Source organism: Hippoglossus hippoglossus, chromosome 23, assembly GCF_009819705.1.
Source record: "Hippoglossus hippoglossus isolate fHipHip1 chromosome 23, fHipHip1.pri, whole genome shotgun sequence".
Taxonomy (NCBI): domain Eukaryota; kingdom Metazoa; phylum Chordata; class Actinopteri; order Pleuronectiformes; family Pleuronectidae; genus Hippoglossus; species Hippoglossus hippoglossus.
Genome location: NC_047173.1, coordinates 10,372,059 through 10,393,961, shown reverse-complemented (window position 1 = coordinate 10,393,961; position 21,903 = coordinate 10,372,059). Strand labels below are relative to the sequence as shown.

The 21,903-nt window shown below is 43.3% G+C and overlaps 1 protein-coding gene across 3 annotated transcripts; it reads right to left on the bottom strand.

Moving 5' to 3' along the window:
* Window positions 1–264: 264 nt before the first annotated feature.
* Window positions 265–19,585, bottom strand: rassf8b (Ras association domain family member 8b). 3 transcript variants are annotated; one of them, XM_034578804.1, is made up of 11 exons: window positions 19,574–19,585; window positions 16,517–16,828; window positions 12,950–13,016; window positions 7,731–7,901; window positions 5,546–5,896; window positions 5,189–5,394; window positions 4,810–5,013; window positions 4,558–4,632; window positions 3,668–3,790; window positions 2,609–2,738; window positions 265–2,091 (listed from the first exon to the last, which is right to left on the bottom strand). In XM_034578804.1, exons 4-11 carry the CDS (start codon window positions 7,840–7,842, stop codon window positions 1,976–1,978), a joined length of 1,317 nt encoding a protein of 438 aa, XP_034434695.1. In that variant the 5' UTR covers window positions 7,843–7,901; window positions 12,950–13,016; window positions 16,517–16,828; window positions 19,574–19,585; the 3' UTR covers window positions 265–1,975. The 3 variants fall into 3 exon arrangements, with proteins under 3 accessions (XP_034434695.1, XP_034434694.1, XP_034434696.1); XM_034578803.1 differs by lacking the exon at window positions 19,574–19,585 and having other exon boundaries at window positions 16,517–17,044; XM_034578805.1 differs by lacking the exons at window positions 12,950–13,016; window positions 19,574–19,585 and having other exon boundaries at window positions 16,517–17,044.
* Window positions 19,586–21,903: the final 2,318 nt, after the last annotated feature.

Below are 21,903 nucleotides of genomic sequence, written 5' to 3'. Positions count from 1 at the left end.
GAATTCACTCGTGTTATTTAAGCGTTAGCAGAACAAACTCCAGCTTCTTCGCATGCGTTCGGGTGAAGCTCAGGGAGAATCCGTCAGAAATGAAATCCTGGATGAGAAATTCAGGTTTGTGAACGGGGTTTAGAACAGATTGCACCTGTGCACAAATCATATTGAAGCAGAAAAAGTTCCCACACTGTGTATGGCACTGAAGTCACCCATGCACACACATTTAGGTTAGTGTACATGTTATCCCTAGTTTGGGCATTTGTGTGCATATCACTATTGATATATATATATATTTTTTTATGATTGAATATATTTTTGTACACATTTACAATTTGTTATTCACAAGTTATTTAAGTATACACTTAATCTGAATAAGCTGCGTACATATTTTAAAAAGTACATTCATCTAACTATTCATGATTTTTTTTTACATTAGCTTTGGTTCATATGAGACATCTTTAGTTGGTTAAAACGATAAAAGTCAGATGGAACAAACGAATACTGTGTGTGTGTGGGTGTGTGTGTGTGTGTGTGTGTGTGTGTGTGTCCCTGCTCGATGAACACAGTGAAACATGTCTTGGCCAACACCGTAAGTTGCACCTCAGGTAAATACACTGGGAGCTAAAGTGCTGAGGCTTCGTCACAAAACAATATGAAAACGAACAAAGACAGGAAAAAAAAAGAAAAAAACATCATCTGGGAGCAGGACTAACTTTCACACAGTTAACTTTCAGCTGGCTAAATAATATATGTTTTGTCACCACCCAGTGGTCGAACAGAGTATTTAGTCATTGTTGGCAACATTTTTCAGGCTGAAGAAAAATAGCCACAGTTTCACAAAAAATGTCAAGTAGCTGCTGATTTTACTTTGTGGCCCAGTTTTATCAGATGAGTTAATATTAGTCAACAGAAAATCTATCCATCCATCCATCCTTTATCTATACCGCTTATTCTTTGATGGTCGTAGGGCAGCTGGAGCTAGTCCCAGCTGACATCGGGCAGGAGCTGGGGTGCACGCTAGTTGCCAGGGTATCGCAGAGCCAACATACAGAGACAACAACCACTCACACTCACCACAGCTCATTCAGAGTCTCCATTAACCTGCATGTCTTTGGGCTGTGGGAGGAAGCCAAAGAAAACCCACGCAGACACAAACTCCACACAGAAGGACCCTGGCTTAGCTGGGATTCAAGCCGGAGACCTGTGAGACGACTGTGTTAACCACTTGCTCACTGTGCCATCCCTCAACTTGAAATAGGATGTAAATTGTCTGTTTAAATCAATTCAAAAAGTAAAGTCATGGTATAAAAAGGATCAAGCCATCGTTAAGTTACACTGACATCGGTCTCCGTGACAAGGGATCACCTGATCACCTGAATACTAAATCAATATGGCGCATAGTGTTCAGTAGCTACCTTGAGTTTCTTTTTAACATTAGACCTGTTGACGTCTGGTTTGAAAACACCAGAGTAAGGCAATCAGATATGGCTATGAGTTATAGCACAGGTGTGACGTCACGGTTTGTGCATGCTCATGCATATACCTTCTTTTTTGTCTATTCTTACATGTTTACATGTGTCCACACTTTGCATCCTGAAACTGCAGTTCCAGTTCATGATTGACGACATTAAAAAATAAAAGGTTTATCCACCTCGAGCCTCCGTACCTGACAAGAAAATGTCTGCTGGCTTGTTTGTTTTTTTAAGAGGAGTCTTCACTCATTAAATGCTTGCTTGCAAATGGGTTTTGACATCAGTTGGAGTGTCCGTGTAAGATGGAGGAGGAAGAGGTGGTGCAAAAAAAGATGCAAAACAGATCAGACTTGTCTTTCACGATATCACACTGATCCTCCACAGGATGCTCCTGGAGCTGTGCTCGTTGCAGTGTGTTAATCAGGAGCAGTTCAGCAGATTATGTGGTCACTCCCAGTTAGAAAACAGTCCAGTAACACCAGGCTGAAGCATGATGGTCCCCTGGGTCACACGTAGATCCCCTCTGGGTTGAGGCTGGAGGAGATGGTGTTTTGCAGAGTGCGGAGGTCGCTGGGTAAGAGACGAGACGAGCCGCGTCTGTTCAGGGAGCCAGACTCCACCTCTGAAACAGCAGAGGTTTAAAAGCCAAACATGAAATGGATTTTCCCGCTTTAACAGAGGAGGAACAACAGTAATTCAAACAGTCAGACATGTTATTCTTGTGATTAAAGACTCTGCCTTTGGTATTTTTGCAATTAGTTTTGGTAACTACTCACTATTACTTCAGTTTTATTCATTTCACGTCTGTAAAGAAGCTGCCAGGTGTTTTCTACATGACAAAAAACATTGTCTGGGATTTTTTCTTTTGAGAATTAAAATGATTTATTTTCTTTTTGACTCACTGTGAAACTCACTGAGCTTCTCAGAGGTGCTGGTGATTAGTTCCATGTAACAGGGTTATAGACATAAGCTGCTGTGACTGGCCTAACCTGTAATTCACAGGATGACCACAGGGTGGCACTGTGCTCATACACATGTAAAAACAATATATAGAGTACCTCACTCAGAATGATGATTGATCTTACTAATATATGTGTGTGTGTGTGTGTGTGTGTGTGTGTGTGTGTGTGTGTACGTGCCGGTGGTGTTGTCCTCTCCTGCAGGTCGAGCAGGCAGCACAGTGACCTTGGTACCAGTCTGCTGAATGAACTGCTGCAGGTTGACCTGTCGCAGCTCTTTAGTCAGCTGTTCCAGCTCCTGCTCTTTCTCCTGCGCCGGAAAGAAACAGAAAAGACACCAAGACAACAACAGTAATGAATTTAAAGTCATTTTGAAAGGTGGTTTTCTTGCAAGGACACAAAACAAGAAGACTACATATATCTCAGGATGTAAAATAGGCATCATACATGTTGAAGACACAGACGAAGATGTCAACCTTAAAAGAGGACGAGATTGGAGATAATTTATACGTCAGATCCTGCCTCCTGCATGTTCTACCCGGGTGCCACCCCTCACCAGAGATTTTCCTGTTGCTGCGAATGCATCTGACCCACACACATCTCCTGCTGCTGTTCTTCACATGTGAAATCCAGAAAATGTCCAGACCCAATTTTCAGGCCATTTTCCTGGTGCAGGAAAATGGCTGCTTTCGCTCTAATCTGCATCTTTCATGTGAGGAAATTAATAAGGTATCATTCTCTGCAGAAGCCGGAGCTCAGTCGAGACGGCAACAGAGAAACGTAGCTGCTGGATGGTTACGCAACTGCAGGCGAGGGATTGTGTTCTTATTCAGGCCCCTCTCTAATCAGGCGAAGAATGCTGGAACCCCCTCCTCGCTCCCTTTCCCCCCTCTCATTACCTCACGCTTCCCACACCCTGCTGGACCTCGCCTGCACATACGGCACTTTATCTCATACTAGGGCGCATGCAGCCAAAAAGATCCACCTCGCATCCCCGCAAGCCAGAGATTAAAATTCGCTTCACTGCCCACGGTTTAATGAGCTTAGATTTCCACAGTTCCACCTGGTTGCCGGGTACAATTTTCACACTGCGGCGCCAAACTTTTGAGTTAGTACTTTAAAACATTTTTCTGAAATCAGACAGCAGCAAATGGCTAAAAGGTGCAAAAAAAATGTATTGTTGAGGTTACAGCGCTAATAAAACTGAATAAAACAGGAGGCAGGAGAATCGGAGCTGACCTGTATTCTCTTGCCTGACTGGCCAAGTGAGCGTTCCAACGCCCTGCAGCTGCTCTCCAGCCGCGCCGTTTGTTGGCTCTGCGTCTCCAGCTCTGCCCTCACTTTCTCCAGCTGAGCTCGCACCTGAAACGCAGCAACAACCTTTTATAGAGGAAGTGGCCAAAGGTGATTCACACATCCTCCATTGTTAAAACATGCAGGAGGACTCTGATGCTTAAAGTTGAGTTCCCTTAAGATGAAAGAAAAAAGGTGCAGTGTCACAAACTGTATTTATAATGGAAGCTATACATATGTAGTGATTTGTTTTTAATCAACCAGTTAAATCTATTTTAAATGCAACAGTTTTGCCACTTTCTCTCCGTTTTCCCACATGAGGCTATGTTTGTTTGTTTGTTTTGCAGGATTATGCAAAAACTCCTCTAACTATTTTCCACGAAACGTAGTGGAGGGATGTGTTTATGGCTCCGGGAAGAACCCATTAAACTCTGGTGCAGATCTGGATAAGGGGGCAGATGCAGGAATTTTTTTTTAATCCCTTTCTTAAACATTCTTTAACAATGCTTTTTCACAGATTTTCCAGGGAATAGTTCGTGGATCTGAAAAGTCAGGGTGACTGATATTGGTGTGCAATTGGGTGCGGATTGATTGAATTTAATTAAAGGAGACTATTTAAGGGGAATTAAGGGGACTATTGGGCCTTAGCTGAGGTATGCAGTCTACTTAGAGCTTTCTAGTCTGCTCTGTCTGGAAGAAATCTCCCTGTAGCTAATTTAGCAGATTCTGTGCAGCTTAGGTTTAATAGTAATTTCTGCAGGACAGACAGTGAGAGGCTCCACAGCTGTTTATGTGTTGAGTTTGCATGTTGTTACGAATGTTCTGGAAGCTTCTACCTCCTCCTCGTTGACCTTCTGGTTGAGCTCGGCCTCCTGCTGCAGCCGCTCCTGCTCCAGACCTGATTCCATGCTCTGCACAACATCACAGAAAATAAATACAGACAGCCAGGCGTGAAAATTACCTTCGCAAACTACTTTATTCTTCAATATCCACAGTGAGATTGTACAAAAAGAAAAATACAGAAGGTTTCCATGCTGTTTTGTGAATCCAGTGGAATCAGAAGACGTCTTTTTCAATGCCACGCTCACCTGTATGCGCGTTATGTACTCTAAAAGCTGGGCCTCGCAGTCGCGTACGCGGCCCTGCAGCTCGGCCAGCTGCTGCCGGAGTTGCCGCTCGCTCTCCTGCTCGATCTGCAGCTCGTTCTCCCAGAATTCCTCCTCCTCCATCTCGGCATCATTCCTCCTCACCTGCTGCTCCAAAAGCAGCAGCTCCTCCTCCAAATTTTCTCCCTGGTGACAGAGAAAAAAGATTTCATTTGGAAACTCGACCCAAAGAGAATATAAAATACTCAAGAGATGAGTTGAGAAATGCTTGATTTACGGTGTAAAAGCTAATAGATTTGAGGACATGTGGGTTTAGAGTTTTCTGTAAGTAAAAGCTCTGGCAGCTGTAGTTTGTCTTTACTTCGTTGGCCTCGCCGGCGGCCTCCTCCCAGTCTCCCAGCTCGGCCTCACAGCCCAGCAGACGGCTCTCCAGGGCCTGGAGTTTGTCTCTCTGCAGCTGCACCAGCCGGCTCAGCTCTCTGGCTGGACTCCCAGGCACAGATGCTACTCCACCACCTCCAACTCTGCTCAGGCTCAGGCTCACACTGCGCTGCTGGGGCTGTTTGGCTGGATGGATGGATGGGTGGGTAGGTAGGTGGGAGACGAAACGTTTGATGATATGTAGAAAAGAGGGAGGAAGGGAAGGAAATAAACCATGAATGAAACCAGTATGAGGGATAGACAAAATAAATAAAAACACACTAACACAGCACTCTACCTTCAGCATCTCTGCTTCTCCCAAATATGTCCCGCAGACCCTTGGCCCCTCCAGTGAAGGTCAGAGATTTGCGTTTGGGTTCCCTTCGTTTTATCGAGTGGTCCGACCCCGATGGCCGGAACTTGGCCAGAGGCGGGAGGCTCTGCCGGTAGAAGCCTCGCTCCGGTACGCGACCCTGCCCGTCGGAGGCGGGCCGCTCGCTGACGGACGGGCCGGTTCGTTGGAGGATGAGCTGCACGTCGCTGGCATACTGACCCCACTTGTTGAGGGACACCACAGGGTTTTCATTTGGAGCCAGGTGGCGCTCCGTATCACGCCATTTCTCGATCAAAGTGTATCTGCCAGTGCGACCTGGGGCAAAAAGGCCAATGAGAGCAGCTTTCATGCTGTTTCTTTAGAGCTACAGCACATGATATTGTCCAGATCTACCAAGTCCAGACACACACACTCATCTGGCTTGCCAAGTCTATTTATTGGTGCAATGCCAACCCTGGTTCTGCATTTTAATCGTGTACCATCACTGGTTGAGTTTTGCAGAAACATTTTAAGATAGTTGGTCTGATTAGTATCTCTTGCTGGTTTACACATGCAAATGTTTATCCTCTTCACATAAACAATCCTAAAAATAGATTATAAAACCTTCAATCTTCAAACCACAGTTTAATTTTCAATTTTAGGTTTTACAGAAACCAATACTTCTCTATATTAATCAGAATTAATCACTTAGATCCACTAATCCTCGTCACTAAATACCACTATTATGAAGTGACAGGAATAACTGATCCAGTAAGAATAAGGATTTTCTTTAGGGATGATGCCTATGACTGATTCCGCTCGTAACACAAGCTTCTTTGTCATAGTTGCCTTTTCCTTGGAGGTCCCTCTGACCTATGGTGTCCCACAAGGATCTATTTTTGGCCCACTTGAACACACTAGTTGGAAACGCAGCTTTCACTTCCTTTTTATGAAGATGACACAAGATTTATGGTGGTAAAACATTATTTATAAAATGGTAAATACTAAGCATGCAGCCAAAAACCTTGGCTCTTCAATCATGTTTGAGAATTTTTACAAAAGTAGTTGTAGTAGTAGTTGCTTTTCTTCTACAGTGAGGAGAAATAAAATAGACAAAACTCTTTTACAACTCTCCCACGCTCGTGCACCGTGGGCAGATTCAAAGAACTTAACCAGTGTGTATAGTGAAAGAACTTTACAGTGGGAAGACTCAACACAAACACTGACTGTGTCGGGAAAAGGACTTGGTTCAATGGTTCACGGCCCCTTGTGTGTGTTATTGTGTGGGTTCGCCTGCATTCTTGTGTGTACACATACAGATAACAGCTTAACACTGCCCATTGCACCCTCACCCTCGTCTTGCACAGTAAGGGTCCTCGTAAAAGAGGCACATTCATCACCACAGCCGGCCATTCACATCAAAGTGGCCTGGGCTGGACAAAAGGCACAGGGGACACAAAGGACAGTGAAAGCCATAACTCCTGATACACTGTCACTGTGCATGATCCTTTTAGCTCTGAGGAAAAACATCAATGACTTTAGTGAGAAATTAAGCGCTAAATCTGTTTAAAAAAAAAGAAGATGTCTCTCAATTTAAAAAAATCATCTCCTCATTGACTTCACAAAGCTTCACGCACAACACAATCCATGTGATGACAAACAGAAGCAGAGTGTCAACTCGTTTCTCTGCAAACGAACAGAACATGTCAATAAAGCAGCGTCTGCAGTCGGGCTCATTTCGTTTTTGTGCAGCACATTTGTGGTGAATCTCTCTTTGTGCCCTCAAGTCACTTTTCATTTTCATGCAATTTATCATCTCCACTATGTCTGACAACCTGCCCGGGCCAATATTGGACACAGTCCACATCACAAAGTGTCCCCATTGGGATCTCTGTGGGACGACATATTATTTGCACTGTTGTTCGGCATTAAAAGGCCAGATGGAGAAGATTTCATCTATAATCTACTCCTCTGTGGTGGTGGTGGTCTTTGTCCAGTTATCAGTTTGCCTTTTGGATTCTCCAAGACCTTGGTGTATTTATATTGGCCTGTGAATTTCCTATCAAGTCACCAATACTTTATGTTAATATCTTACAATCCTCTATCTTAGATTTTAAAGTATCTGCCACCAACGAACAAGCAACATAAGTAAAAGTAGTTTAGATCTTACCGATGGCTTGAGCCAGGGCGATGACCACTTCCTGGCATGTGGTGAACTCCGTGACCCCGCACACGATGCGCTGCACTCCGTCCACCCACACTTTCAGCTCCATGGCCTTCATCCAGAGGCCCTCATACCTCCACACCACTGCGGGGCGCTAATGATGATTTAATGTCCATCCTAAAAGAAAAAAAAAGAATAAAGATTTGTTCAATGCTTGTAAAGGAAAAACCTTGATGCTGCATCAAATATTATCATACTAAGAATAGGTTAGATAACTTAATAGTGACAAGCACAGAGAGTTTTAGCATCTTTCAGCTCATTGTTTTGGTTGTATGGCAACAACTGCACTGTTTTGGTTCAATTTCACCACAATGACGTGTGTTACCAGCCACAGCAGTTAATGGTTTTCAGTTAAAAAGCTCGAAAAACCCACTGTGCACAATCTGTAAAACAATTTTTTGTAAAGCAATAACACAATGCGATCATATTGTCACAATAAAAACAAAATTTCCACAGCCTCACATTTCGTCAACCTCCAGTTTCAGTTAGGTAAAATAAATAAATCATCCAAACACACACAAACTACACAGTTGTGCAGAGCGACACCGGCCTCGTGTAAAGCAACAACACAACAACTTGCAACACTTGTTCTTTTGAGGCAGTTTCCTGTAGCGCCGCTGATAAATGAATGCAACAACACACTTGTGGTGCAGCGACTGCGACCGTCTAACAGGCCCCATTCAATATATTTTTCATTCGCCGGTGTCGGTGCGGGGGGGGCTTACAGCAGTTGCATGCACGTAGAACGAGAGCCATTTCAAACTGCTGACACAAGCACGTCAGGCAGCGAGGCAGTCATTACGAAGCTGGCAAGGCCACGGCAGCGGGGCCAGAGCAGCAGAGCAATGAGGGAGCAGGTGCCTAATGCTCAGACTTATGCAACCCTACAGGGCGGCAGCGCTCTTTTTTCCTGACGGGGCCATCAGCTCCGCTCTGATCCTTGACTTTCATATGGCTTCAGGCCTCCCTTATTACAATTTAGGCGCCTTCCATCTTTATCACAGCTGGAATGGGACTCCAATCTCTCCTGCTATTTAGCTCCTGCTCCCCCTCGAGGCCTCCTCCTACGGAGACCGCATTACATTGGACGCTCCTTGGCATCTGGCGAGGGCAAGGCCTGCATTTGGTGCGGAGCAGGACGATTTGTAACCGCAGACAGGAGGATGCATCTGAACCCCGACACCTGTTTACAGCCCAGTAAATGAGACTATTACCCTGAATACAGCTCGGTGGGACACAGAATAGAGGTGGACGAGAAAGGAAAGGAAGACAAATCACTCTGGAGGGGCAGATGGATAAACAAAGAAGGCAAGGTGAATGGAAGGAAGAGAGGGAGATTGGGGGTGGTCTAAAGAAAGAGTGCAACATTACAACAGCACAAATATAAGCCCACAAACAAAATACCTTAAAGATACAGTGTAGAAGTATTGTTTAAAGTTTATGAGGTGTTTCTGATCAAACTGCACAATATCTAAATAGAATCTGACATTAAAAAGATTCTCTCGTCAACAGTGTAGCCAACATGTGTCCAGAGTGGAACCAGTGTTTATAATCTGAATCTACTCTTTACTGGAAATCAAAACTAGACCCCTGTGTATTTACAGCTTGTTAACAAACAGCTCTGAGACACGGTTCTGTTAAAACACACAGTGTCCAAACAGATGATGTGATGACACTCTCCACTTTCACAGCTGAGGTCGAAATGTTGTAATACAGTGTTTATTTAATGACGAGCGATATCCAGATCACACTGAGGTCTCGTCCAGCAGGAAGAGCCAGTTCACACAGGCTTGTAAACCTGATTCCTCTATCTGCGCGCACACACACACACACACACACACACACACACACACACACGAAAAGTCGTACTCAAGTCGCTCACACATCTGTAAAACAATTATCAGAAACTTGTCATAAAATCGGAGCTAAATTGGTTCTACTTCACTAAAATCCAAATATTGTTTAAACATTTCATTACTCGAGAGAATCTAACGTTCATATGTTGATGAGTTAAGGTGAAAGATTTAAGCTTTAAGCTATGAGAGACTCTGCTTCAGTCAACCAATATAAATTAGGTTGAAAACTAGAATTACAGCCCTAATGAGACACACAACCTGGTAACTGGTTGTGTGTCTCAGCCAACCAGTGCAGTTTTGGTCTACATAAAAAAAAAAAAATGCAGACTAATAGGAGATCCCTGCGACCTTTGACCTTTGACCACTGAAGTCTAATCAGTTAATCTTTGAGTCCAAATGACAAGTGGTCAAAATAGAAGGCAGACTTAAGATATCATGTTCCAGAGGCCAATAACATGCTTTGTGTGACATAACCTTGACCTTTGACCACCCGAACCTAATCAGTTAATCCATGAGTCTAAGTGAGGATTCTCCCGAGGTGTCGTGAGGTCACAGTAACCTTGACCTTCAAAATCAAATCAGTTTATCTTTGAGTCCAAGTAAACGTTTGTACCAGAGGTGAAGAAATCCCCTTGCCTCAGTGTTCCTGAGATATCATGTTCTCAAGGCAAGCAATTCGTTTTGTGAGGTCACTGTGACATTGACCTTTGACCAACAAATTCTAATCGGCTAATCGTTATATCCAATTGGACATTTGTACCAAATTTAAAGAAATTCCATCAAGAATTTCTTAAGATACTGTGTTCACAAGAATAGGATGGATGGACTGACAACCCAATAACATAACGCCTCTATCCACTGGCTCTAGACACTTACTATAAAAATGGTAAATAAGTCACCTTTGCCACGAAGGTTACAGTGTCTATTTAATAGAAAAATCAATGCAAGACATCTTCAGCTGCAAGTGCAGACATGTGGAAACAACGCGTATAGAAATAGAAGACATAAGGTCAAACCGACCACACTAATAACTTTCCTTTCTTGGTCAATCAATGGTTAGTTTTCCCTCCTTGACTCGTTCTCACTGGCCCCTTGGCACAAATATCACAACATATGTTGGGAGATGTTTGATTTTATCAGAGGTGGCATACAGTACAGTGCCATAGGAGCAGGCAGCTGTGCAGGAGCAGATGTTCGGAGGTTGCGAAGCGGAACCGAAGCAGATCTATATGTTCACAAGCTTTGATCCCTTTCATAGCTGCGGAGATGCTCTACACCGATGACTCCGGTGAGAATCAAAATCTGATTCCTACAAGCTACGCTGATCAGGATATAGAAGCTGTGACGTCAGAGAACAACATGCACCACATTGGCAACAGACTCAATGTCAAACTAATCGAATTCCTTGCTCTGCAGCTCAAACAACACAGCTACTGAAGTCTGTTTCCTTGTGGAAACGATCTTCGATTTCCTTTACCCAGCTAATAACTTCCAACACTCGAATCATTAGGACACCGTCATGCCTGAACCACCACTGCTGCTCATTTCACCCCCCCCCCCCCCCCCATTGCTGTTATTGTGCTACGTTTGCTTATATTTTCTACATACTATTTCCACTTTCTCTCTGGTTATGACTTTGATCTAAATTACAGTTCCTTTGAAGCCCCCACTGCCACCAAGAGGATAAATAAATCATACAGGCTATACATGGTGCGTACACACAAATTAGCATGCTGCGACATGTGTGCTTCTATTTTGGTTCAGCCTCACTTTAAATGTAAACCTCCATATTTAGCGATGGGCCCCGCTCACTGAGCTTCACATTTCCACGGTAAGTGACCTCAGAACCTGTGGGAAAGGTGCTGGAGCTGCTGGTATTTCCTTTTCCATTCGTCACAGTTTAATAAACAGACTCATCCCTCCACATTCCTACTTCACGACACGTAGTAAACAATTCATAGAGAATCCAGCACGGAGTTGGTCTCTTATGCAGGAGAGTCAATGACCTTCAGCAGAGGGGACTATGGTTGGATTGCCAATACATTTTGTACAAAAGATTCATGTTCCCCTTCCACCAAATCAAAAAGTCAAGTTTTTTCCAAAGATGTTTTTTGTCTGACGTTTGTTCAAGTGTTAATCTTTCTTATAAGTTAGTTTTTTTGTTGCTATAAAAACATTGGGATAGACAGCTGAGTCTGGCTCCAAATGATGTCACCGGTGCAAGATGGCAGCAACCACATCCAGAATATTTTGGCTTCCCTTGTGGAGACATGTCGTTCATTTATTTGCTTTCAAAAACAAAGATAGGTCCACCCTGAAAACACCAACATTTTAAGGCTGTCATGTAATAGCAAGTTGGTGTGTAACTAAAGAAAGAGCTGCTTCTTCAGAAGAGGAGATAGAGGCAGAGTTGGTCGAGGTTATACGAGAAAAGATTTGAAAAGATACAGTGTGTCTCTGCTCTGGACGCTGTCAGTACGAATCAACAACTTTTGCCACAGCCATTTATGTTTCAGACGTGAAGAATACCGTGTCGTCTGGGCTGTGAACCGTCGAGCTAAACTTAGCGGTGACTTCAGTCTGCCTCCCCTGAAGTTTCATTCTCAGGATGCCACAGAAAGGCAGAGCTAGGGAGGGGACACAGTGTGGCACGTAGTGTTTCTTATTTATGTTCCCTCAGACGTGGACAGTTCATGAGACAGCTCAGCACATAAGCTCCTTTAATAGCCCTGAGTCGAGCTTTAAAAAGATATTAAGATTGAAAAATGTAAAGAAAAGCTTCTAGTGCCACACTTGATACCCATCAAGGGGTTCATTTCCTGCCGTGTTCGGCTGAACGCTCTCAGCCCGTCGCTAAATTAGACTTTAACAAACTCATTGATCAGGTTTGAACCATTGACCCTTACTCATATCCGGCAGCCTGCCAACAAAACAAAACTTTGCACAAAAAAAGAAAATCCAATTAATTTGTTGCCAAATGTCACGTTTCCTTTGAATTCACTGATGTCAGTCTAAAAAATAAAAAAATGACATCTTGTGAAAATTACTGAGGAGACGAGGCTTTTTTGAAGCAGCAGCAATGAGCAACAACAGACGATGACGCAACCACAGGCCAATTTTTGCAGCAAAAAGGAGGCAGCGGCAGCAGGAGGGGGTCCACAGAAACAAGGGGTGCACGGACAAAAGAGCATGCTGCAGTGTGTGTGTGTGTGTGTGTGTGTGTGTGTGTGTGTGTGTGTGTGTGTGTGTGTGTGTGTGTGTGTGTGTGTGTGTGCCCACATGGCTAGCTGGATGCAAACAATCCCTCACCATGGCGACGCAGCTCTGCCTTTGTCCGAGCTTTACACAGATGACTGGATTGATTCGAGGGCACAGTCTGGGAAAGTAAACCAAAACAATCAGCAACAATTAAGAAGCAAACCCGTGCTTTCCTGTCACTTCCTCTTTGTCTCCGCTGAATGTGGCCTCGGAGAAAGCACGGAGGTGTTCGCTGCAGCGGGGTTTCCCGAGATCAAGAGGTATAGTAAGTGGGGTCGCTGCGGAAACGTCTCCCAGCTGATCTGCAGGTGGAGATTAGGCAATTTAATAATTTGAATTGGAGCAGATGGAAGGTTTTAGTTCACATGCCTAAGTGGAAATTAATCCCTCACTCTAGCTAAATGAATACACTTCACATTAGAAACTAGAATGGCACTTTGTAGAGCGCATACCTTCACCGTTGGCCCTATCTCACAGAGTGATAAAAGATTTCTGGGTGGTGTTTAACGTTTAAAGACACCATCTGAAGTTTTCTGGGTGGTGGTCCGCTGCCAGATCCCATGACGGCCATTTTTTGGTGTTGCGGGTGGGAACAATAATAAACTTTCTGGATCTAAACTCGGGTTAATGAGATCTCCTCACCCTCCCAGCTGGATTCAGTGAGGTGATGCAACATGTCAACCGTTTGAGATGAGAAATTGAGACTTGCTGCACGTGGATCCTCTGGTGACTTTGAGGGAGCCTGGAGGCCTTTTGTGGAAAATACTGGGGCCAAGCTCAGGCCCCACACACCGCCTTATTCCCTTTAAGGATAAGCCTTGCGCCTTGTGTTTAAGTGCTACTCCCTATTTGTCTGTGTTTATGCATATTTTTCTTTTTGGTGTTGTGTCCTGGTTCCTCCTCTTCATCCAGATCCACGCCAAAATGTTTTCATTAGGATTTATGAATTATTCTCTAGAAATCTGGGGAAATGTAAAAAAAAAAAAATCCACCTCTCACATCTCGCAATGTTAAAGAAAGTGATAAAAAATGTCCTGGATCCACACCAAACTTTTATGGGTTCTTTCACGGCCACATATCTCATCCTTTCACCAAATTTCGTGAAAATCTGTTCAGCAGTTTTTGCGTAATCCTGCTGAAAATCAAAACAGACAGGGGCAGAAACATAACCTCCTTGGCGGAGATAACAATATAATAATATAATATGACTGCACTAAATTTCCTGGCAGTAGTTGAGACCCTTCGGTGTGACTGACATTGCCACTCCTGGAGCCACGCTGCCAGCGAGGCTAAAAATAGCCTCGGGAGCTGCTCGTGTCAGCAGGTATTTCTAATATAAAGAAGCAAATTTAATTAGGATTTGACCGTTGTGCTCGGACAAGATGGCACTTCTCCTGATGGAGTATCCTGCGCCCCCTCCTAATACTACTGGACTACACAAGGAAACGCATGCTCCTCCACCTATTGTTCCCACATACTGCAATCGTAACGTTTCAGCCTCCCGTGTTCCTTTCGGTTTCCTCGTCGGTCGTGTGCTGCTGAGCGGAGATGCCTTTTAGAGATTACTTCCACATCAGCCCTGTCAGGTGAGGGGGAGAGCGGCGGCTGCAGGTTTAACACAAGCTGGAATAAGCTGAGTGAAACCGCTACACAACACAACAGCTCCGTATTCAGGTAGCGTCAATCATCCGTTCCAGAAACGTATGTAAGATTTGAATGTGGCCAAGCGGTGTGGCGTTCAGCGTGGATGCAACATATGGTGATCGATGTGCATTTTAATCCAAATTAGTGGGAAGACGTTAAAAGGCGGTTGGGTACGTCACCACTTGCTCTGGTTGTGTTAAAACTGCTGCAGACGCTTGGAAAACAGCAGTAAAATCAACTCTATATTATTTGTATGTTATTTCCAGCAGTGCTACATGGCAGCGGCCAGCATATAATGAAGTTGAGTGACCAAATTGCCACCTTGCAGTCTCAAAAGTTCAAACTAATCAGCTTGGTGGAGACAATAAGCCTTTAACCCTGTAAGACTCGGAGCTTAGCCGACCATGAGGTGGTGGGAGGTGGGGGGGTGGGGGTTCTGGATTAGATTAACAACGTGAAAATCTTTAAAATTATCATTTCTCTCTTGACACAGATCTTTATGTGATTATTCCCCAAATAATAACACAAGCATGAATGGATAAAAGTTGAATCGATGCATTGTGAATTCAAAAAGTTAAATGGTCGGAGTGGGGAAACGGTCGGAGGGATTTGTAGACGTAGCCTGGATCTAGAAAACTGACGGGATGTTCAGAGACGTCACTTTACCTGCAGAGATTCGGGTTGATTCAAGGTGAGAATACTGAAGAATTGATTCAGTGATTAATCCAAATCACTGATTACATTGAAAGTCAGTTAGCGACTATTTTCATAAAATTATTGAAGCTGCTCTTCCGTATATAATCAGACTTTTGATGGTTGAAGCTTCACAAATGTGAGAATTTGCTACTTTTCCTTGTTATAATCTGCGTCCATTTGTTTGTTGATTTGTGTGCTTGTGAACAGGATTACACAAAAACAACAGAACTGACTTCCATGAAACTTGGTGCAGGGATGTGATATGGATCAGGGAAGAACACATTCAATTCCCAGGGGATAATTCATGGGTCTTGATGATAAGAAAAACTGGCATATTTAGGGAACTGATATTTAAGAATTTGGACTGTTGGCCGGAGGTATATGCGCTCCACTGAGTCCCATAGTTGTAAATGGGATATTTTGGAAACTACAACATCTTTTACTGGCTACGAGACATAAACCAAGCAGATTTTAAGTGTTGGACAAGGTCAAGATTTGATAAACGATGCTTGAGTATGTGGTAAAATGGTAAATTAACATGTCATTAAAGAAAAAGGGAGCAAATGTAGTTCAGGTGACGAGTTTAGTTTATCAGAAAGTGCATCTGTGATCTCATAGTGTATTATCCTGTGCACGAGTACACACATTTCCCCAATGTGCATTCTCACACTACAAACCTAGAAGTGGCTGTGAGTGAATGAGTGTTGCCCTTGTCTCCATCACACGTGTGCTTCAAGGACTCCTCAGTCTGCACTGTGGCTGTCTGACTCAGTTGAAGGAACTCTGATTAAAACCACTGCTGAGTGAGCGCTTAAAGCCCAAACTCTATTAAGAGATTCATCACTGCAGGGCTCACACACACACACAGACACACACACTCACACACTCACACACACACACACACACACACACACACACACACACACACAGATGGCTCGTGCATCATGTGGAGAATCTCTCCAGGGTCACAACACGTTTTGATGATGAAGTGTGACCACAAAAAAAAGACATTATTCAATTTTCTGCAGCATCTTCCTGGAGATTTCCACAGGAGGATGATGGGAATTCATCTGAATGCATCTGATCCCCAAAACAAAGTTATGCAACAACATCTGATCACTTTGTTTTCTGAAATAACTGAAGTCGTTTTTTTTTAGAAGGAGCCCAAGAACCTGCAGGTTTTTAAATGTTGCCTTCACTGACGCATCAATGCCCCCCCCCCCCCCCACACAGCAGAAGCACTGACCACATTGCTCCCTGTGTATAAAACAAACATACCTCAGTTAAAGATGATTTCAGGACATGTTCTAAAAACTCTGCTGCCTCACTCTCTTCCTCTCTGGAGGAGAAATGTCTCCCGGTGCATGGTCCGCGGCCCCGGATCCTGCTTTTATTCCGATCAATGCATCGCAGGGAGCGGACACGTTTCTCTCCCTCCTCCGCCGCCTCCTCAGTGCGGATGACGATGGTCCGTGTGGATGTAAACACGCGTCACTCCACTCATCGGACATCCGACACGGAGCTCACACGCACGGCGCTCCGCCCGCTGGTAGCCCCGCTGTGAAGGGAGGGAGCCCTCGGAGCAGCGTGCTGGAAACTACATGGGAACGCAACTGGGACACCGCAAGGCATGATGGACCGGTTAAAGCTGCAACGCACCGGCGACGCGACTGGACCCGAGGATCCTCACACGTCCGATGCAGTCACCAAACACTTTGTTTTGTTGTGAGACAGTGTGGTGTTTGATAAATCTGTATATTTAACATACACTTCATGTGTTTGGTTAAAAAAATCATCCAGAAATGTAAATTTTCAGGATTTTCTTTGAAGGTTAAAGCTGCAATGGACTGACAACCTCATAGTAGATCCTCACATGTCTGATGTAGTCACCAAAGTTTGTTATGGGACAATGTGGTGTTTTGACAAATCTTTTTTTTCATCGTGAACGTCCTTTTGGAATTTTTTTAATCCAATATAAGTTTTGTAATAAAAAACTGTATTATTGCGTCTTATTTTCTTAAAAGATGTGAAGTACTGCAGTGCCCGCTCTAAACCTGCCTGTTTGGAACGGCCTGTCTTTATGCTCCGGAGCTACTTCAGAATTATTCCTTCTTATGAGTGAGTCCTCCTCAAACAGTTCTACAATATACTGTCACTTTTTAATTGTTTGTGTGCTGGAAGTTGCAGAGCTCTTTATAAACAACGTCTAAGGTGCAGAGTGAAGTTGGTGTTCATCCTACCGGGTTTATCTGCAATGAAGTCGTTGTGCATCCTGGATCAACCAGATACTACTTTACTGTAAATGTAAATGTTGTGCTTTTATCTTGAAGAGAATTCTATGAACGTTGTTTCCATGACAGAGATCAGCATCCGCACAATGATATAATGTCTGTCAGTCCGATATGGTGAAATGAAAACAATCAAACTATCCAAAATATGTGGTAGTGATTATGGTCCGCAGGCCACTAGTTGCCGACCACTGATGTAGTTTATATGAGGATTTAGAAGAAGATATGTTCAACCCACACCCACTGACTGCAAGGCACTGTTTACCTGTCTAATTTTATTGAATAGATCGTATCGCGTGTCCAGATCGCACCGAATTTGACTCTGCACTTTCCTGGACCATTAACGTTACTTATACGAGGTGTGAAGTTAATAAGATGAACGTTTTGTGAGATATGTGTTCAATATACAGACAGAAAGACATGTTTTCTAACTCTGAGTCAAGACATTGATGTATATCTGTGATATATAGTCTGCAGACAATGCAAAAAATATGGCTTCTCCAATTACTATGAGTCCATCATCTATTAAATTTTGAAGAAAAATATATTTCTCACAACATTTGAAACACTGCATACCTGCATCCTTGCAAATAATTTAAAGACCCATAGTTACATTGAGCTTCCAACCCAAGACCATGGTTTTTTTTATGGCTGCACCAGCCCATGAGATAGAAATATTCTGGATGTCTTTGTGCATCATTTCAGGAACTTCTTCCCTCAGAATACAGTCTGACCTAATTGGTATCTTTGGGAACATTGCAATCTCCACTAGAATTAAATATAAGTCTGTGGGATGTTTCACTGCACAACATAAGTAGGAAGGAAACAGTGACGTTTTTGGGACTGAGATTTAAGAACATCTCATTCAAGTTAGAACGTTTATATTCTCATTTCTGAGTTATATTCAGAGTTATATTCCAGTCGAGACTGATGTCATCATGCCTCACAGCATTAATCATGACAGCTGCCTGTTGTGCTGATCGTGCAGAAACAATTCCTTCAGTAAACTGTAATTTCACTGCAACTCAGATACATTATCTGCTCAAACTGAAAAAAAATGCATTTTTTGTGCTCAGCTTTTGACAAATTCATTTATATGACTCATTAATTGAATAAAATCCATTATGTGAGCCTTATATTTCTTGGCAGCTTTAATTTTGATAGCAGTCATTGGTTCCAGAGCTGTAGGTCTAGGCCCACACGTCAGTTTACAATGCAGAATCTAATCCTCAACATATGGTGAAGCTGTTGTAACAATCAAGCCATGAGTGATTGATGTTTTCTTTCAAGCAGTGGTGACAAGTGCTGACAGATTAAAGGATTTAAAACCCATCTTCAGACTTAATGCACCCAATACTCCCGCTGCTGCTGTTAGTGGCGTGTCTGTGACACAGTAAAATCACGAGGCAGCCCTGTCACTCACAGGGATTTCTAATGATTTAATGCTTTGTATAGATAAGTTATTCAAATTGGATAGTAGGCAGGAACAGTTTGAGCTAAAACAGCCAATTTCCAATGCCAGCAGCCAAATGGTTAAGATCCTGACACGTGTTTTCACTTTGCCTCATTAGACCTCTTCTCGGGACTGTTGGTGTGAACACACTGTGCCTGAGGGAGATTGTTCTCACTCTCTCCAGGTTTCTTTGCACCTGTCGGACAAAACTTTAACCTTCAATATTTCTCTGCTTCTGAAAATTAAGTTGACAAGCAGCGCAGAGGTTTAATCAGTCAGAACCCTACATTGTATATAAAGATGGTAAAAGCTTCTCCACTACCTCCCACTATCCAGAAATGAAGCTAAAATACCCCCGGACACAGCAGCCATCTTACACATTTGGAGTCTGAGCAGCACCGATCAGGAAGTCACCGGAATAAAATTAAGAAAATATTTCTTTTAATGTATTTGGATTTTTTTAAGTTTGGGCCATTTCCCACCCATTAACATGGAGGAGGCGGAGTTTATGACATATACTGCAGCCAGCCACCAGGAGTCTCTTTGGCTTCACTTTTGTGGAGCAGTCATTGTCGGCCAACAAAGTAAAAACACCTGTGTAGGTTGTGGTATAGGCTGCATGATATACATATATTTAACCAATATTTTAAAATCCTGGACCTTCACAAATATGATGCTATGTTATGTTTTGACAGTCAAAATATCCGTCTGTATCATTGAATTGAAAGATAGTCTAGTAGAACTCCTTATCGAGCCTTGACCATCTCCATCAAATCAATTATTTAATGCCTCTGGGGCACATTTTGTAAAAGATTGAGGATGAGTTAGTCTCCACGTTTCTCATGTTTCTCTCATCATCTCCTTGGTAAATTCTTAAAATGTGTGTGCTTGACCTCCTGCCTTCTCTTAAACCCGTGTGTCTGCACACTGTCTGCCATCAATTCAAGACGGCGACTCTTGCCCCGTCTGTTGTCAGGACCTGCAGACGTGAGCCGCTCTTTTAATCCCTTTCTCAACCTCTTCAACATGCTTTCTCCGACCAGCTCTCTCTGTACCGGTCACAACACGACCCCCTCGACCCCAGTCAGTCACGAGTCAGGCCAGCAGACACCCCAACTACTCTGAATTTCAAAAGCACTCCACTCTCCTCATGCCGCCTCCTTATTCCTGGTCCTCATCATTCTTGACCTGTCTGCGGTGCTTGGCACAATCGGCCATTCGTTTCTGCCTGGCACCACTGCAGACCATGTGATTTGAGAATTTAACTGTATAGGGTCTCTGTCGTTCTACCTGGCTGCGTCTACAAAGGTTTCATTGCTGGAATCCCTCAAGTGCTAAATCCCTCTATACTCTCTATGCTGTCCTTGCTTTCCAAATAGTGAACTGATCTTCCCTGCTCAGGTGGAATTTTGGAATCAGTTTTCTGTGTTAGAATGAAATCTTTCAGGCTGAACAGATTTTTCCTTCTTCTCCTGACCCCACAGGTTCACGCCAAATTGGAGTCCTCACCTCTGAACCAGACTTCCTCTGAATAGAGTACTTGTTAGTTGTGTCATCCTGAGGACACACTGAAACTAAAGGACCCTGGTATGGTCTATACCCAAAGAGTTAATGACCACTGAAAGATTCTCCTTCCCTATAACACCAGCAGTGTCACTGTTTGGTTCTCAGTACCTCCAACAAGGAGCCTTTATCGCAATGCTACAGAAAGCATTCCTGGATCCATCCCTTTGTGTGGATCTACACGCAGATTTATTGCCGTACAGCAGCTGAAAAAAGCCTGTACCCTTGTGAAACCTAATTTACATGTAAATGGTCTGTATTTATATAGAGCTTTTCTTGTCTTGATGACCACTCAAAGCGCTTTACAGTACAGCTTTTGCCATTCACCCATTCAGACACATATGAGCAGTGCTTTCTATTTGAGAAGGGACAATTTGGGGCTTAGTATCTGGCCCAAGGACACTTTGGCCATGCAGAATGGGGAAGACAGGGACACAAACCTTCAGGTTAGAGGACGACCGCTCTAACCCCTGAGCCACAGCCAGTCCTGCATCAAACATCAGTCTAAATAAATATGCCAGATGTATTTCATCAAGATCCATGAATTATTCGGATATCTATAGGAAAATGTAAAATGTAAATCTGTTGAGAAGTTTTTGCATAATCCTGTTGACAAAAAAATGGACAGTGGTAAAAATCTTTTCGGTCGGTCTAATAAAAGTAACAGCTGAAGATCTAGAAGCAGGTATTTGAGTATTTTCCTGTCAATTACCAGTGATCCGAAGACATAATAAGAGATTTCTTTGTCTTTTTCCTCAGAGCTGTCTGTAGAAGCTCTGTACTCTAAATAGCAGACCAGTGGTTCTCAGCATTTTAAGCTCATGAGTCTTTAAAATTAAAAAAAATGCCCTCATGACTCTGTGCCAGCAGCGGCATGTGTCTGGACGTGACCAGTTCAACTGAGGTGATTTTCTTAAAATAACTGCACAAAATGTTCCAGCGTTTCTCAGGAGACAAAGGCTGCAGGAAATTTATGGATTAAATTAAGGTAGCAAATAGTTTTCGCTTGTTCATCTCTCCACTGTCTGGAGTCATCGTTTTCGACCAATGAAATATTGCCCAGTACTTTTGGCAAAATCAAATAAACGAATAATCACATTCTGAACAGTTAGAAGTAAAATACACCATCAAGCAGGTGTTACAACCCAAATCACAATGTTGGCTGAGATTTCACAAATTCCAATCCTATTAAAATTATGTAAAATTCTCTGGTTCAGGTTTTCTGTTCTCACCCGGCGTGTTTTAATTTCTAGCTTCAGCACAGGATGAAACCTGTGGCTATGAAACCTTAATAAATTCCTCTTTGTTTAATGAGGGAGAAAAACCTTTGTCCCACTTTCATAAGATCCCTGTTCTACCTC